General features: G+C 45.6%; 1 protein-coding gene across 9 annotated transcripts in view; it reads right to left on the bottom strand.

Annotated features, from left to right (window-relative positions):
- Nucleotides 1–16,804, bottom strand: part of LOC106589039 (protein 4.1) — a 149,022-nt gene that overhangs the window by 41,830 nt on the left and 90,388 nt on the right. For 8 of the 9 annotated variants that reach the window (XR_014382958.1, XR_014382957.1, XM_045709469.2 and 5 more), the window contains 4 exons: nt 3,408–3,664; nt 2,883–2,966; nt 2,443–2,490; nt 1,270–1,332 (listed from right to left, as the gene is read on the bottom strand). Coding sequence is in view for 7 of the 9 variants with exons in the window: in XM_045709469.2 (XP_045565425.2) it covers nt 1,270–1,332; nt 2,443–2,490; nt 2,883–2,966; nt 3,408–3,664 (452 nt within the window). In the remaining 2 variants the exon portion in view is untranslated. The remainder of the gene's footprint in view (nt 1–1,269; nt 1,333–2,442; nt 2,491–2,882; nt 2,967–3,407; nt 3,665–16,804) is intronic. The other variant, XM_045709463.2, reaches the window with a different exon arrangement.

A 16,804-nucleotide genomic window follows, 5' to 3' on the forward strand; every position in this document is an offset into this window, starting at 1 on the left:
ACAGCACCATGAGTGAGAGAGGCCCCCGCCCCCAAATGGCACCCTATTCCCTACATAGTGCACTTCTCTTGACCAGGACCCTCAGGTCTCTGGTTAAAAGTAGTGAACTATGTAAGGAATAGGGTGCCAATTGGGACTCTCCCTGAGAGAGGTACAGTACACTCTTAGAAAAACGGGTTCCAAAAGGCTTCTTTAGCTGTCCCCATAGGAGAACCCTGTACTTCACTGTACTTGTCCCTCTGTGGAACGGGTTCAACATGGAACCGAAAAGGGTTCTACCTGGAACCAAAAGGGTTCTGCGTGGAACCAAAACTAGTTATTCAAAGGGTTTCCCTTTTACTTTCTAGGTAACACCTTTCTTTCTAAGAGTGTCCAGTGCAGTGAAGCCTATGTTAAGGAGTTCCAGGTCTCACAATGAGAAAGACAACAGAGGTTGGGATCATTAACCTGTTAATCACATCACTGAGATGAAAATATATGACTGGGAAAAGTTTATCAATCAAAGCTGTGTTCATGTTCCTGGAAATTGGCCTCTGTCACCAATGCAGGCTGGAGAAGTGGTCCAAGAATGGCCTTAATTCAACCAACATCATACCTATTGGAAACACTTTCCCCCTTTAGGAAGATACTTATGGTCGTTACAACAAACCTACATTTGACGACCATTGTCGACGACAATACCATTTGGAAAAAGCATCCAAAAGGTGCAAGTCATTATCGACTAAAAAAGTGCCACAACAAAACATAAGTTTGACAAGCAGGCTGAAATCAAAGGGCATGCTGGGTATACGGTGTCCACTAACATTATTTTAGATGTCTTTTCTTCAGTCTCAAAGGTCAAACTGGTGCACCTCTTTCAGACCCGATGCCTATAGCTTTTAAATAATAATAATACTGGACTACTATAGTGATAGAGAAAACACTCCCAATCATATATCAAAACAAATGTGGATAAGAAACAAATGAAAAATGTTGGAATGAATAACAGCATCAAAGTAAAGTGAGTACTTGCATTAGAAGGAAACAGGAAAAGAGTGCATGCCAAGCCATTAGGGTTCAGCTGAAAACAGGGTGGGTGTAGAAATGAAAGAGAGAATAGAAGAGAGGAGAGGAGTCAAGACAAAAAGAAAAACAGAAAACGGGGCAAGTGAAAACACAACTCCCATGCAGAGAGAGAGAGAGAGAGAGAGAGAGAGAGAGAGAGAGAGAGCATGCTGCAAACAAACAGTCAAAGAACAAATAGGACATATTCTAGAGTGTGATACAAACCTCCAACATTAAATTACTATGCCTGATATAAATAGTTTGACCCTCAAGTTTCTTAGCTCTTTTCTGTGAAAAACGAAGAAAACAAAAAGAGAACAAAGTTGGTCTCAGGAAGATGTGGAATTGAAATCCTTAATTTATTATTTATTATTTATTTTATTCTGTACTTTTACTGTTTGACTTGCAAGCGATTATATCCGGTATGTGTGCATTCATTCCTGATGGTGGGAGAAGTGACGAGGGACCAGATGATACTATGGGAAGTGCAGTGAAGCGGAGTGCAGGGTGGGTGCAAAGGTCCATTGGTGACGGTGATGAACACCATAAGTTACCAAAATCTGGTGGGTTTCTTTATTTCAGGACTAACTGTGAGTGGAACCAAATGTTGACAGATAAATCCACCATATACATACATGCGGGGGCTGTGTAACAGTAGCAATGCATTATCATTGTGCATTATCAGTTTTTATGCATTACCTAAAGCACAATTCACTGACTTTTTTTGAGTGATTCTTCCTGAGGCGGCAGACAAGTGCAGCTGAGGGCCTTCCTCATTATACTGACTAGAGCACAGGCATGGTCAATCCATGTTCTTTCACTTACAGGCACCTCATTCATTTGGTTTATCACTCTAGTTCTACTTGGTGAAGAATTATGTCCACAAGAAAAAAGCTTTATGTATTGCCTCTGCAGGAGGTAACGGCAAGGCTGATACTGTTGGGTAAGTAGCCTCCGTTTATTGGTTTCAAAACAAATGGTGGAAAGTAGAGAAGAAAAAAAACGTTTCTTTCTCCGTAACTGTCCAAAGAAGTCTTTGATCATTGTGAACACATGAAATCGTTAAGAAGGGAACTCCACAGCCAAATAGTGTTCTCTTGTATAGCTGTCCTGTTACAGTAGATATACAAGGCTGGAGGACAGAGAAACAAACAGCCAAAAACATTTTATTTTTTTTGTATTAGAAATTATTTCAAATGAATGGGGAAAAATCAACTGAAAGGCGACGAGTGATGCGAGGATGAGGATGTGAATCACTGAGTCTGCATCCCAAATGGCACCCTATTCCCTACACAGTGCACTACTTTTGACCAGAGCCAAAAGGGCACTCTGGTCAAAACTAGTGTACTGCATAGGAAGCCATTTAGTACAGAGCCTAACTGTAGACAGATATCTAACCTTCTTCACGCGCACCGTCTCCGTGCCGGGTCTGTCTCGGGGCGAATGCTGCCGATACCCCAGAGGAGGGAAGAGAGAGGCAGATACAGTAAGGTTACAGACCCATGACTCTGTTTCAAACCCCCCATCTTCATATCAATATTTTAATCTGACACGTTTCTTAAAACATGCATCTCATGTAATAACCCCAGCCCCATGTATCAATGTTTTAATATTTTAGTCAGACACCGCACAGCCGCTGTGAGTCTGGCAAGCGAGACTTCACATACAGTAATACATGTGGTATTATAGTGGTATTATAATGCGTATATTTCAGTCAGACAGACATACAGTAATACATGTGGTATTATAGTGGTATTATAACGCGTTTATTTCAGTCAGACACACAGTAACACATGCGTCTCATGCTGTGCTAGCTAGGCGTCGATAAGGCCACAAACCTGGCTCTTTCTCTCTCTCTCTGTCCCGTTGGTGGTGGTGGTGACTGCAGGGGCATGATGCCTGCTCCTCCTGGCTCCCTCCCTCTGCAGTGGTGGCATATCACACAGACAGCTCAGAGCTCACGCACTACAGTGGTCTGCCAACAGGGCGGCGCTGCTACGCTCTAACTGGAGCACGGGCTATAGGTATACCCAAATGTCGTCTATGGATATGCTTTCCATTAATAAAGCTACTGTATAAACCTCTGTTATTAAATAGTGATACTGTATAAAACCTACACATGTACATGTGTACTGTTGTCTGGCATTTCAATTTGTTGCTAGCCATTTTGTTACGCTCATGTAGTGTCGTCCTCGTGTAATCAACCTGGTTCAGTCAGTCTCCAATTAAATACTGTACATTGTGTATTGTAGTACCGCTGATAGAAATGGTGTATAATGCAGTGAGGCAATATCCTCTTACATCTCAAGAGAGTTGCAGTGTGCCCTGGCCTGATTCTGTGAGCGTATGTGTGAGTGAAATACCTTGAACTCTGGGGTGGACTGTGGTCTGGAGCTCTGTGTCTTGGAGACCTCTGTCACCTTGCTCTCCACCTTGGCCTCTTCCTTGGTCTTCCTCTCTGCTGAGCGTGACTGGCGGCCCGGGGCGGTGGATGCTTCTCGCCGCACACTGCGGGGCAGGCCCGAGGTCACAGGGGACGGGGCGGCATCTCCGGGAGAGACGGGGGACATAATGGGAGCACTGACTGGACGGGTGCTCTTGTCTGGTGTGGACACCATGGCTGTAGGGGGACGGGAGGAGAGGAGGGAAAAGGAGAGAAGAGAAGAGGAGAGAAGAGGAGGGAAAAGGAGGGAAGAGAAGACGAGAGGAGAGGAGAGGAGAGGAGAGGGGAGAGGAGGGGAGGGGAGAGGAGAGGAGAGGAGAGGAGAGGGAGGAGGGAGGGGAGGGGGAGGGGAGGAGGGGAGGGGGAGGGAGAGGGAGGAGGGAGAGGAGAGGAGAGGAGAGGAGAGGAGAGGAGGGAGGGGAGGGGAGGGGAGGGGAGGGGAGAGGAGAGGAGAGGAGAGGAGAGGAGAGGAGAGGAGAGGGAGGAGAGGAGAGGAGAGGAGAGAGGAGAGAAGAGGAGAGAGAAAAGGAGAGAAGAGGAGAGGAGAGAAGGGGAGAGGAGAGAAGGGGGAGGAGGAGGGGAGGAGAGAAGGGGAGAGGAGAGAAGGGGAGAGGAGAGAAGGGGAGAGGAGAGAAGGGGAGAGTTAATATGGTTAAAAAAAATCACAGCAAATAGAAAGAGGAACCATAAAGAAACGACAGTATGTCAACATCAGGTTTCCTGCATACTCATACTCAACATAATGACATACTCAACATAATGACATACTCAACATAATGACACTCAACATAATGACACTCAACATAATGACACTCAACACAACATAATGACATAGTCAACATAATGACATACTCAACACAACAAAATGACATACTCAACACAACAAAATGACATACTCAACACAACAAAATGACATACTCAACATAATGACATACTAAACACAACATTTTTTTTTAAATTGTTTTTTTATTTCACCTTTATTTAACCAGGTAGGCAAGTTGAGAACAAGTTCTCATTTACAATTGCGACCTGGCCAAGATAAAGCAAAGCAGTTCGACAACATACAAAAACACAGAGTTACACATGGAGTAAAACAACATACAGTAGACAAAAATAAGACTATATACAATGTGAGCAAATTATGTGAGATAAAGGCAAAAAAGGCCATGGTGGCAAAGTAAATAAAGTATAGCAAGTAAAACACTGGAATGGTAGATTTATAATTTGAAGAAAGTTCAAAGTTAAAATATAAATAATATGGTGCAAAGGAGCAAAATAATAAATAAAATAAATGAATACAGTAGGGGTAGTAGTTTGGGCTAAATTATAGATGGGCTATGTACAGGTGCAGTGATCTGGGAGCTGCTCTGATAGCTGGTGCTTAAAGCTAGTGAGGGAGATAAGTGTTTCCAGTTTCAGAGATTTTTGTAGTTCGTTCCAGTCATTGGCAGCAGAGAACTGGAAGGAGAGACGACCAAAGGAGGAGTTGGCTTTAGGGGTGACCAGAGAGATATACCTGCTGGAGCACGTGCTACAGGTGGGTGCTGCTGTGACCAGTGAGCGGGGATAAGGGGGGACTTTACCTAGCAGGGTCTTGTAGATGACCTGGAGCCAATGTGTTTGGCGACGATTATAAAGCGAAGGCCAGCCAACGAGAGCGTACAGGTCGCAGTGGTGGGTAGTATATGGGGCTTTGGTGACAAAACGGATGGCACTGTGATAGACTGCATCCAGCTTGTTGAGTAGGGTATTGGAGGCTATTTTGTAAATGACATCGCCGAAGTCGAGGATTGGTAGGATGGTCAGTTTTACGAGGGTATGTTTGGCAGCATGAGTGAAGGATGCTTTGTTGCGAAATAGGAAGCCAATTCTAGATTTAACTTTGGATTGGAGATGATTGATGTGAGTCTGGAAGGAGAGTTTACAGTCTAACCAGACACCTAGGTATTTGTAGTTGTCCACAAATTCTAAGTCAGAACCGTCCAGAGAAGTGATGCTGGACAGGCGGGCAGGTGCAGGCAGCGATCGGTTGAAGAGCATGCATTTAGTTTTACTTGTATTTAGGAGCAGTTGGAGACAACGGAAGGAGAGTTGTATGGCATTGAAGCTCGTCTGGAGGGTTGTTAACACAGTGTCCAAAGAAGGGCCAGAAGTATACAGAATGGTGTCGTCTGCGTAGAGGTGGATCAGAGATTCACCAGCAGCAAGAGCGACATCATTGATGTATACAGAGAAAAGAGTTGGCCCAAGAATTGAACCCTGTGCTGAACTCTATCAGAGAAGTAGTTGGTGAACAAGGCGACGCAATCGTTTGAGAAACCAAGGCTACTGAGTCTGCCGATGAGGATGTGGTGATTAACAGAGTCAAAAGCTTTGGCCAGGTCAATGAATACGGCAGCAGAGTATTGTTTCTTATCGATGGCGGTTACGATGTCGTTTAGGACTTTGAGCGTGGCTGAGGTGCACCCATGACCAGCTCTGAAACCAGATTGCATAGCGGAGAGGGTGCGGTGGGATTCGAAATGGTCGGTAATCTGTTTGTTGACTTGGCTTTCGAAGACCTTAGAAAGGCAGGGTAGGATGGATATAGGTCTGTAGCAATTTGGGTCAAGAGTGTCACCTCCTGTGAAGAGGGGGATGACAGCAGCTGCTTTCCAATCTATGGGAATCTCAGACGACACGAAAGAGAGGTTGAACAGGCTAGTAATAGGGGTTGCAATAATTTCGGCAGATAATTTTAGAACGAAAGGGTCCAGATTGTCAAGCCCAGCTGATTTGTAGGGGTCCAGATTTTGCAGCTCTTTCAGAACATCAGCTGAATGGATTTGGGAGAAGGAGAAATGGGGGAGGCTTGGGCGAGTAGCTGTGGGGGGTGCAGTGCTGTTGAATGCAGTAGGGGTAGTTAGGTGGAAAGCATGGCCAGCCGTAGAAAAATGCTTATTGAAATTCTCAATTATAGTGGGCTTAGCGGTGGTGACAGAGTTTCCTATCCTCAGTGCAGTGGGCAGTTGGGAGGAGGTGTTCTTATTCTCCATGGACTTTACAGTGTCCCAAAACTTTTTAGAGTTTGAGTTGCAGGAAGCAAATTTCTGTTTGAAAAAGCTAGCCTTGGCGTTTCTAACTGCCTGTGTGTATTGGTTTCTAACTTCTCTGAAAAGTTGCATATCGCGGGGTCAGTTCGATGCTAATGCAGAACGCCACAGGATATTTTTGTGTTGGTTAAGGGCAGTCAGGTCTGGGGAGAACCAAGGGCTATATCTGTTCCTGGTTCTAAATTTCTTGAAAGGGGCATGCTTATTTAAGATGGTGAGGAAGGCATTTAAAAAAAATAACCAGGCATCCTCTACTGACGGGATGAGGTCAATATCCTTCCAGGATACCAGGGCCAGGTCGATTAGAAAGGCTTGCTCGTTGAAATGTTTCAGGGAGCGTTTGACAGTAATGAGTGGAGGTCGTTTGACCGCTGAACCATTACGGGTGCAGGCAATGAGGCAGTGATCGCTGAGATCTTGGTTGAAAACAGCAGAGGTGTATTTAGAGGGCACGTTGGTTAGGATGATATCTATGAGGGTGCCAGTGTTTGCGGCTTTGGGGTTGTACCTGGTGGGTTCATTAATAATTTGTGTGAGATTGAGGGCATCAAGCTTGGATTGTAGGATGGCTGGGGTGTTAAGCATGTCCCAGTTTAGGTCACCTAGTAGCACGAGCTCTGAAGATAGATGGGGGGAAATCAGTTCACATATGGTGTCAAGAGCACAGCTAGGGGCCGAGGGGGGTCTATAGCAGGCGGCGACGGTGAGAGACTTGTTTTTGGAGAGGTGGATTTTTAAAAGTAGAAGTTCAAATTGTTTGGGTACAGATCTGGATAGCAGGACAGAGCTCTGCAGGCTATCTCTGCAGTAGATTGCAACACCGCCCCCTTTGGTCGTTCTATCTTGTCTGAAAACGTTGTAGTTAGGGATTTCAGAGTTTTTGGTGGACTTCCTAAGCCAAGATTCAGACACAGCTAGGACATCCGGGTTGGCAGAGCGTGCTAAAGCAGTGAATAAAACAAACTTAGGGAGGAGGCTTCTAATGTTAACATGCATGAAACCAAGGCTATTACGGTTACAGAAGTCATCAAAAGAGAGCGCCTGGGGAGTAGGAGTGGAGCCAGGCACTACAGGGCCTGGATTCACCTCTACATCCCCAGAGGAGCAGAGAAGAATGAGTATGAGGGTACGGCTAAAAGCTATAAGAATTGGTCGTCTGTGACGTCCAGAATAGAGAGAAAAAGGAGCAGGTTTCTGGGGGCGATAAAATAGCTTCAAGGTATAATTTACAGACAAAGGTATGGTGGGATGTGAATACAGAGGAGGTAAACCTAGGCATTTAGTGATGATGAGAGAGATATTGTCTCTAGAAACATAATTGAAACCAGAAGATGTCATAGCGTGTGGGTGGAGGAACTGAGAGGTTGGATAAGATAGAATGAGCAGGGCTAGAGGCTCTACAGTGAAATAAGCCAATAAACACTAACCAGAACAGCAATGGACATTGCATATTGACATTGAGGAGAGGCATGCTTAGCCGAGTGATCAAAGGGTCCAGTGAGATTCAGACAGCTAGCCGGGCCATAGGTAGCAAGCTGGTGGAAGATGGAGGGAGGTCTGTTTTTAGCTACCTCGTGCGTTTCCGTCTGTGGGTTAGTGGGGTTCCGTGTGGAAGGGGGGACAAGTCCAAGTTGGCAAAATAGTTGGTTATAGTGGCCCAAGAAAAGTGTCCGATAGACCTATTCAGATCGCAGCCGATAAGACAGCTAACGATTAACGATTAGTGGGCCGCAGATGGGCGATCAGGTTACGTCGCGACGGAGGGGCCAGTTAGATAACTCCCTCGGGCAGATAACGTCGGTGGTCCAGTCGTGAAGGCCCGATGGGGCTCCGCATCGGCAGTAAAACGGGTCAGGATAGGTGATTGTAGCCCAGGAGACACTTCAGCTGGCTAGCTCAGGAAAAGCCCACGAGTGGCTGACAGAACTCTTCAGCTGGCTAGCTCCGGAATAATGTGTGTTAATTCCGGGACCGACGTTGCCAATAGTCACTCAGGTAGCAGCTAGTTAGCTGCAAGATCCAGGTGTAAATGTCCAGAGCCTGCGGTAGAAATCGGGGAAAGGAGAGAGAATAGGTCCGGTGTGCTCTGGTCTGAGTCGCGGTGTACAAAAACTGGTGATAGCTTTTCGAGCTAACGGATAGCTGAGGACAGCTAACCGTGGCTAGCTGAACTCCAACGTTAGCCAGTGAAAATGGCTAACCTCTGGCTAGCTTCTGTTGTGGATTTCGGATTTGAGGTAAATAATACTTTCTTTTTTAAATTGGTGAGGCCGGTTGCAGGAGAGTGCTTTGAGGTTGAGTTTTAGAAGAAAAAATGTAAAAAGATAATGCCCAAGAAAAATATGTAAATATATATATACACGGGACACGACAAGAGGAGGGTAAAGGACGTCTGAACTGCTACGCCATCTTGGAATCACAGAAACAACATAATGACATACTCAACATAATGACATACTAAACACAACATAATGACATACTAAACACAACATAATGACATACTCAACATAATGACACTCAACATAATGACATACTCAACACAACATAATGACATACGCACACACACGTGCACACTTGCACCTTATTGAAGGCAGTTCCTTGTGCGACCAGTAGGGCGCAGCGAAACGACATAGACTAGAGTGTGTACCTGTAAGGGTGGACGACGTGACAAATGGAACAGGCTCTTGGGAGTAGGAGGTGAACGATCCAACAACTCAAACCTGTCAACCATCACTGGCACTGAAGAGAGTGAGAACCGATCAGAGACAGAATCCTATGTGGCCTGAGACTGGTGGCATGTGACCACACAAATTATCATAGTCTATAGAGGTCGAAATCTTCTTTATAAAAGCGCTGCAAAGCCAAGTGAGAACACAACAAGGCCAGAACACAACGAGGCCAGAACACAACGAGGCCAGAACAACAGATCCATAGCTCAGCAAAAAGTATTTCAGAGGAAGAAGCAGACAATATGAAGCTGTGGTTATTATAAGAGAAGCGTAGGGGGAAAATGCTATGCTATCCTCTCAATAAGAAGTTCCCACTTGTGAAAGTTAAGACGATTATGACTTATGAAATTTAGGACCATTCTTCTTCTGCTGTAGCGTCGTAGAGTTATTTTAAGTCTCCTGCCACTTACCTCACGGAACAGTGGGTGTCTTGGGACTGACGGGATCCCACAGGAAGTCATAATGATTTTTATTTAGCTCACACACAGGCTCAGCGGCTGCCGTTGCTAATAATGTAACATTGTCCTCAGGATCCAAAGCAAAGCCACATATCCCAGCAGGCATGTCGAGTTGTTAAGTCTGGCGTTGTCTCTTGAAAAACAAGGTCAGTTCCTGGGTGAATAAGCGCAGGGTGGAGGGCTCTCCTTCAAAATGGACTTCCTGTATGTGCTTGGGGTTTCTTAGGATCCAAAGCAAAGCCACATAATATCCCAGCAGACATGTTGAGCAGCTTGTCAAGCTTGAGACAACCGCAAGGTCATTTCCTGGGCGAGTAAGCAATGGGTCAGTAAGTTGCTCTTCCCATAACTACCTGGGGGTGGTGGTACGAGTGATGTCTCCCCTGTGGCTCAGTTGGTAGAGCATGGTGTTTGCAATGCCAGCATGGTGTGTGCAATGCCAGGGTTGTGGGTTTGATTCCCACGGGGGGCCAGTACAACCAAAAAAAAAAGAAAATGCATGAAATGAAATGTATGCATTCACTACTGTAAGTCGCTCTGGATAAGAGCGTCTGCTAAATGACTAAAATGTAAATGATGCAGGCGAGTCGTGGTCCAGCAGCACAAACCATCGGTGAGTGGTGGAGGGTGGAACAGACACAGAGCATGCTGATGAAGCCCAGGTTGGTTAAGCCACAGTAGGGTTATGTTTAGCAAAATTCAAGAACCTTTACAAAATTCACAGGTTTTCCAGAAATCCCGGCTGGAAGATTCCCAGATGTTCTGCTTATTCCCCCTTGATTCCGGGAAACTTCCAACCAGGATTTCTGGAAGACCTGAGATTTTTTTTTTAATTACCGTAATTTCCGGACTATTGAGCGCATAAGCCGCACCCACTGAATTAAAAAAATATATATTATTTTGAACATAAATAAGCCGCACAGGTGCCTTCCGGTACATTGAAACAAATGAACTTTACACAGGCCTTAACGAAACACGGCTTGTAACAAAAATAAATAGGCTTTAACGAAACACGGCTTGTAACAAAAATTACAAAATTAGCAGGCAGCTTTAGTTGTCTTTTTGTACTGAGTCAATTCCTCACGCTGCTGTTTCCAACGTCTTATCATCGACTCATTAAGACCAAGCTCCCGTGCAGCAGCTCTATTTCCTTTTCCAACAGCCAGATCAATCGCCTTCAACTTGAAAGCTGCATCATATGCATTTCTCCGTGTCTTTGCCATGATGAGGGTGACAAAATGACTACCGTAATCAGAATGATGGGAAGTTTGAGAGCGCTCGATTTAATCTAAACAGTAAACAAAAATGTTGTTTGACCTTAACCAATTTCATTGGTCTAATGAAAAGCTTCATGCCGGCAAAAAACTGAGCACGTCACAGAATGTGTTTTTTTGGAGAAAAAAAAATTGAAAGCGGGAAAAATCCATATATTAGCCGCGTCATTGTTTAAGCCGCGAGGTTCAAAGCGTGGGAAAAAAAGTTGTGGCTTATAGTCCGGAAATTATGGTACCGGAATTTTGGAAAAAAATGACTGGAATTTTGAAAAAAATGACTGGAATTTTGAAAAAAATGACTGGAATTTTGAAAAAAATGACTGGAATTTTGAAAAAAATGACTGGAATTTTGGACATCCTTTAGGAGGAGGAGCAGTGGCAAACAAAGCGTGACCAAACCATTCAGTACCTGGTGGTGTCAAATAGACACACTTGTCCAATAACAAAAACCAATCATCACCCCACCTCTACCCACTGTAGTTTGGTTCGGTCCACCACATATCTTACTCTCCTGGTCGGTGGCCTCAGCTCCACCCTCTTCCACACCACTCTAAGGAAGTGTGCCTCATCAGCACAAAACACTCGTCTCCTCTTCCTCCTTCCTGGATCTCCTCCTGGGTCTCCTCCTGGTTCTTCTTTATTATGACACCATGTCTTCTCTCTGTCTCCGTGACAGCGTCGCGCTTGACCTGACGGGGATGTTGCTCAACCGGAGACGATGTGACTGGGAAGAAGACCAGCTGTCAATCATGAAACAGCTACCATGCCAACCAACCACATTCAGGTTTTAGTTTTAATGTGACGTTTTATGATCTCCATAGAGAAAGAAGTCTCCTGACCTCAACGACATTCCTCAATGACTACCGGTTAAATAAAGATAAAATAACAACAGTTCAGCTGTCGAACTAATAAAACTCTTGAGGAGTCAGGACTCATGATGAGTGATCCAGCAGAACAAACCTGATATCCTCCTCTCCCTGAGACCTGCCCCCAACCGTCCCCACCTCAGCAGGAACGTCAACAGCTGCTGGAGGTGTCGGGAGGAGCAATAATTATTACAGTAATGCAGGTAGGTAGCCTAGTAGTTAATAGCGTTGGGCTAGTAACCGAAAGGTCGTTGGTTCGAATCACCGAGCCGAGTAGAAGAAAAATCTGTCTGTGCCCTTGAGCTCCTGTAAGTCTCTCTGGATAAGAGCGTCTGCTAAAATGGCATAAATGTAAGTAAAAAGGTTGTGATTAACGATTAGGAAAATGATGATTAGGGACTAGAAAAGTATTTCGGTCCTTGAAAAGCTCCTGATCTAAAAGCAACAGCTGAGGCCATGAACAAGACAGAATAACAACTGGGTTTACTGCACTGTGCTATAGAGACCAGTGGGTGGCAACATTGAGCTGAGAGTCGAAAGCTGACAGAGCAAGTACTGAAATTCACAGTTCAGATGCAGTTCAGGAGAATAGATAAACAGGCTCCTCTAGTCCTCAGTTCAGGAGAATAGATAAACAAGCTCCTCTAGTCCTCAGTTCAGGAGAATAGATAAACAAGTTCCTCTAGTCCTCAGTTCAGGAGAATAGATAAACAAGCTCCTCTAGTCCTCAGTTCAGGAGAATAGATAAACAAGCTCCTCTAGTCCTCAGTTCAGGAGAATAGATAAACAAGCTCCTCTAGTCCTCAGTTCAGGAGAATAGATAAACAAGTTCCTCTAGTCCTCAGTTCAGGAGAATAGATAAACAAGCTCCTCTAGTCCTCAGTTCAGGAGAATAGATAAACAAGTTCCTCTAGTCCTCAGTTCAGGAGAATAGATAAACAAGTTCCACTAGTCCTCAGTTCAGGAGAATAGATAAACAAGTTCCACTAGTCCTCAGTTCAGGAGAATAGATAAACAAGTTCCACTAGTCCTCAGTTCAGGAGAATAGATAAACAAGTTCCACTAATCTGGTTGGCCATCACACTGTGTTCAGCTCACTGGACTGGTTGGCCATCACACTGTGTTCAGCTCACTGGACTGGTTGGCCATCACACTGTGTTCAGCTCACTGGACTGGTTGGCCATCACACTGTGTTCAGCTCACTGGACTGGTTGGCCATCACACTGTGTTCAGCTCACTGGACTGGTTGGCCATCACACTGTGTTCAGCTCACTGGACTGGTTGGCCATCGCACTGTGTTCAGCTCACTGTGCTGGTTGGCCATCACACTGTGTTCAGCTCACTGGGATAACACTAACACTGGGTCTGCATCCTAAATAACACTATTCCCTATGTAGTGCACTAAAAGTAGTGCACAATATAGGGAATAGGGTGTCATTTGGGATGCAGTGTTAGTTCTCTGTGTGAACCTACACTACATAGCCAAAGGTATGTGGATACCACTAAATGTTGGAACATTGCTGCTATAACAGCCTCCACTCTTATGGGAAGGCTTTCCACTAGATGTTGGAACACTGCTGAGGGGACTTGCTTCCATTCAGCCACAAGAGCATTAGTAAGGTGGGGGGGCACTGATGTTAGGCAATTAGGCCTGGATCACAGTCAGCCTTCCAATTCATCCCAAAGGTGTTCGATGGGGTTGAGTTCAGGGCTCTGTGCAGGCAAGTCAAGTTCTTCCACACCGATCTCAACAAACCATTTCTGTATGGACCTCGGTTTGTGCACGGGGGCATTGTCATGCTGAAACAGGAAAGGGCCTTCCCCAAACTGTTGCCACAAAGTTGGATGCACAGAATCTTCTAGAATGTCGTTGTATGCTGTAGCGTTAAGATTTCCCTTCACTGGAACTAATGAAAAACAGCCCCAGACCATTATTCCTCCTCCACCAAACTTTACAGTTGGCAGTATGCATTGGGGGCAGGTAGCGTTCTACTGGCATCCGCCAAACCCAGATTGTGTGCAGCTGCTACTGACGAACGGTTCTTGTGCTGACGTTGCTTCCGGAGATCGTTTTAAACTCGGTCGTGGGTTTTGCAATTGAGGACAGCACTGGGCGGTCCCCGTTCTGTGAACTTGTGTGGTCTACCACTTCGCGGCTGAGCCATTATTGCTCCTAGACGTTTCCACTTCACAATAACAGCTCTTACAGTTGATCGAGGCAGCTCTAGCAGGGAAGAAACTTTAGGAACTGACTTGTTGGAAAGGTGGCATCCTATGACGGTAACCCGTTAAAAGTCACTGAGTTCTTCAGTAAGGCCATTCTACATTCTACAGTGTTGGTCTATGGAGATTTCATAGCTGTGTACTCAATTAAGGTGGAACCGAAGTATTCAGGGAGGTTGAGGCGGGACAGGGGTTGAAGGTCCTGACTGAGCTCTGATTGGATACCTGAGGAAGGTACAGGATGGGGATTGGAGGGCACAGTGTTGGTGGTGGAGGAGGACACTCCATGTCTCTTTCACTTGTGTGATACTTGTGTGATACAACAGAACCGTCCTCAGAGTTATTCAGGTTAGGTATGAGGTCAGCTCCAGGATGAAAACAGAACCGTCCTCAGAGTTATTCAGGTTAGGTACGAGGTCAGCTCCAGGATGAAAACAGAACCGTCCTCAGAGTTATTCAGGTTAGGTACGAGGTCAGCTCCAGGATGAAAACAGAACCGTCCTCAGAGTTATTCAGGTTAGGTATGAGGTCAGCTCGAGGATACAACAGAACCATCCTCAGAGTTATTCAGGTTAGGTACGAGGTCAGCTCCAGGATGAAAACAGAACCGTCCTCAGAGTTATTCAGGTTAGGTATGAGGTCAGCTCGAGGATACAACAGAACCATCCTCAGAGTTATTCAGGTTAGGTATGAGGTCAGCTCCAGGATGAAAACAGAACCATCCTCAGAGTTATTCAGGTTAGGTATGAGGTCAGCTCCAGGATACAACAGAACCGTCCTCAGAGTTATTCAGGTTAGGTATGAGGTCAGCTCCAGGATGAAAACAGAACCGTCCTCAGAGTTATTCAGTTTAGGTATGAGGTCAGCTCCAGGATACAACAGAACCATCCTCAGAGTTATTCAGGTTAGGTATGAGGTCAGCTCCAGGATGAAAACAGAACCATCCTGTTTTATCATCCTGATCCTTTGTCAGTATTGTGGAATAATTCTAATGTTAATGTTAGATTTGAATGGAGAAAGCTGACCCGAGAGCAACGCTTCCTTTCTCTCAATCCTATAGGTATCAACACATGCTCCAACCATGCACTTAGCAAATGTTCTCTGCATGGTGTTTTGGGAAATGCATGTTACATCTTCGGCCGTTGTAGGAAAGATGGATCGTTAATACAGTTGTAAGCCTGAGTTCCATCGACATGGGGAAACCGGGCCCTGGGTGTGAGAATGGTAGCAGCAGCAGTTAGGTGGCAGGTGGAGGCTGCCTGAGCCCACAGGGAGTAAGACATTGAAGCTGTTTTGTGTGGTAACACGTCATCACTGGCTTGTGCCCTGCCTGCTGTATGTTGTCAGCAGAAATAAAACCCGATGTTATGGGGAGCAGTTGAATAACGAAGAGAGAGAGAGTGTCCCAGATGAGAAGGCTGAGATGAGGAGAGGAGAGGACGAGAGGACGAGAGGAGGGGAAAGGAGAAGAGGAGAGGAAGAGAGGAGGAGAGGTGGAGAGGAGAGGTGGAGAGGAGGGGAGGAGAAGAGGAGGGGAAAGGAGGAGGAGAGGAGGGGAAAGGAGAGGAGAGGAGAGGAGAAGAGGAGGGGAAAGGAGAGGAGAGGAGAAGAGGAGAGGAGGAGAAGAGGAGAAGAGGAGAAGAGGAGAGGAGGAGAGGAGGGGAAAGGAGAAGAGGAGAGGAGGAGAAGAGGAAAAGAGGAGAGGAGAGGAGAAGAGGAGGGGAAAGGAGACGAGAGGAGAAGAGGAGAGGAGAAGAGGAGAAGAGGAGAGGAGGAGAGGAGGAGAGGAGGGGAAAGGAGGAGAGGAGGAGAGGAGGGGAGGAGAGGTGGAGAAGAGGAGAAAGGAGAAGAGGAGATGCGGAGAGGAGGAGAGGAGGAGAAAGGAGAAGAGGACTAGTACCTCTTACATGCTAAACAATCCGCCCGCGTTGCGTGCACAACAGTTACAAAAATAAATGTACACATACATGTTATTCAATCATTTCATCCAAACTGCTCGCGCATCAACTGGTGTCTGTGTAGCCAGACGCTAAAATACAACTTGGTTCTATTTTAGATGCTTGACGCACTGCAAGTCCCGCCGCTCCCATCTACTTAGTGTTTTGTATGAGCATACTAACCCACGTGGGTGATTGAAAGATGAACTGAGGTCCACACTCCAGTCCAGTTGGTGGCAGTAACGCACCTTAAAGTTGGTTTCCAACCACCATATAAAATCCACAGAAGAATAAACGAGGAGAGATTAATCAAAGAAAACGAACAAGGTTTCCCCTTTTAATCTGTGGATGAATTGTCAGAGTAAAGAACACACGTTTTTGTGATTCAAAATGGGTCAGAATTCTACAAAGATTCAGCCAAAAAAAAGGGCCTTGTACATTTCAGGTAAAATAACAACCCAATGTTTATCTCCCTGGACAAATTAACTAGCAACAGCAAGCTAGCTAAATGTCCATGAATGTTTCATGTGTTTCCACCTGTCCCCAAATTAATATAGCTGGTTCGCAGTTAGTTTTGGTATTTTAACCTGCGTGTCTTGATCACATCTGGTGGGTATAGACAAAATCAACATGCGCACGATGGCGCACGTGGATGCACGTGTGGAGCCAGTTTGGTCAGCATGTTAGAGGTTGAAAAGAGGCCAGCGAAGAGAGGTAATAAACCCTGAAGTGGGCCAG

Source organism: Salmo salar, chromosome 27, assembly GCF_965601325.2.
Source record: "Salmo salar chromosome 27, fSalSal1, whole genome shotgun sequence".
NCBI classification, from domain to species: domain Eukaryota; kingdom Metazoa; phylum Chordata; class Actinopteri; order Salmoniformes; family Salmonidae; genus Salmo; species Salmo salar.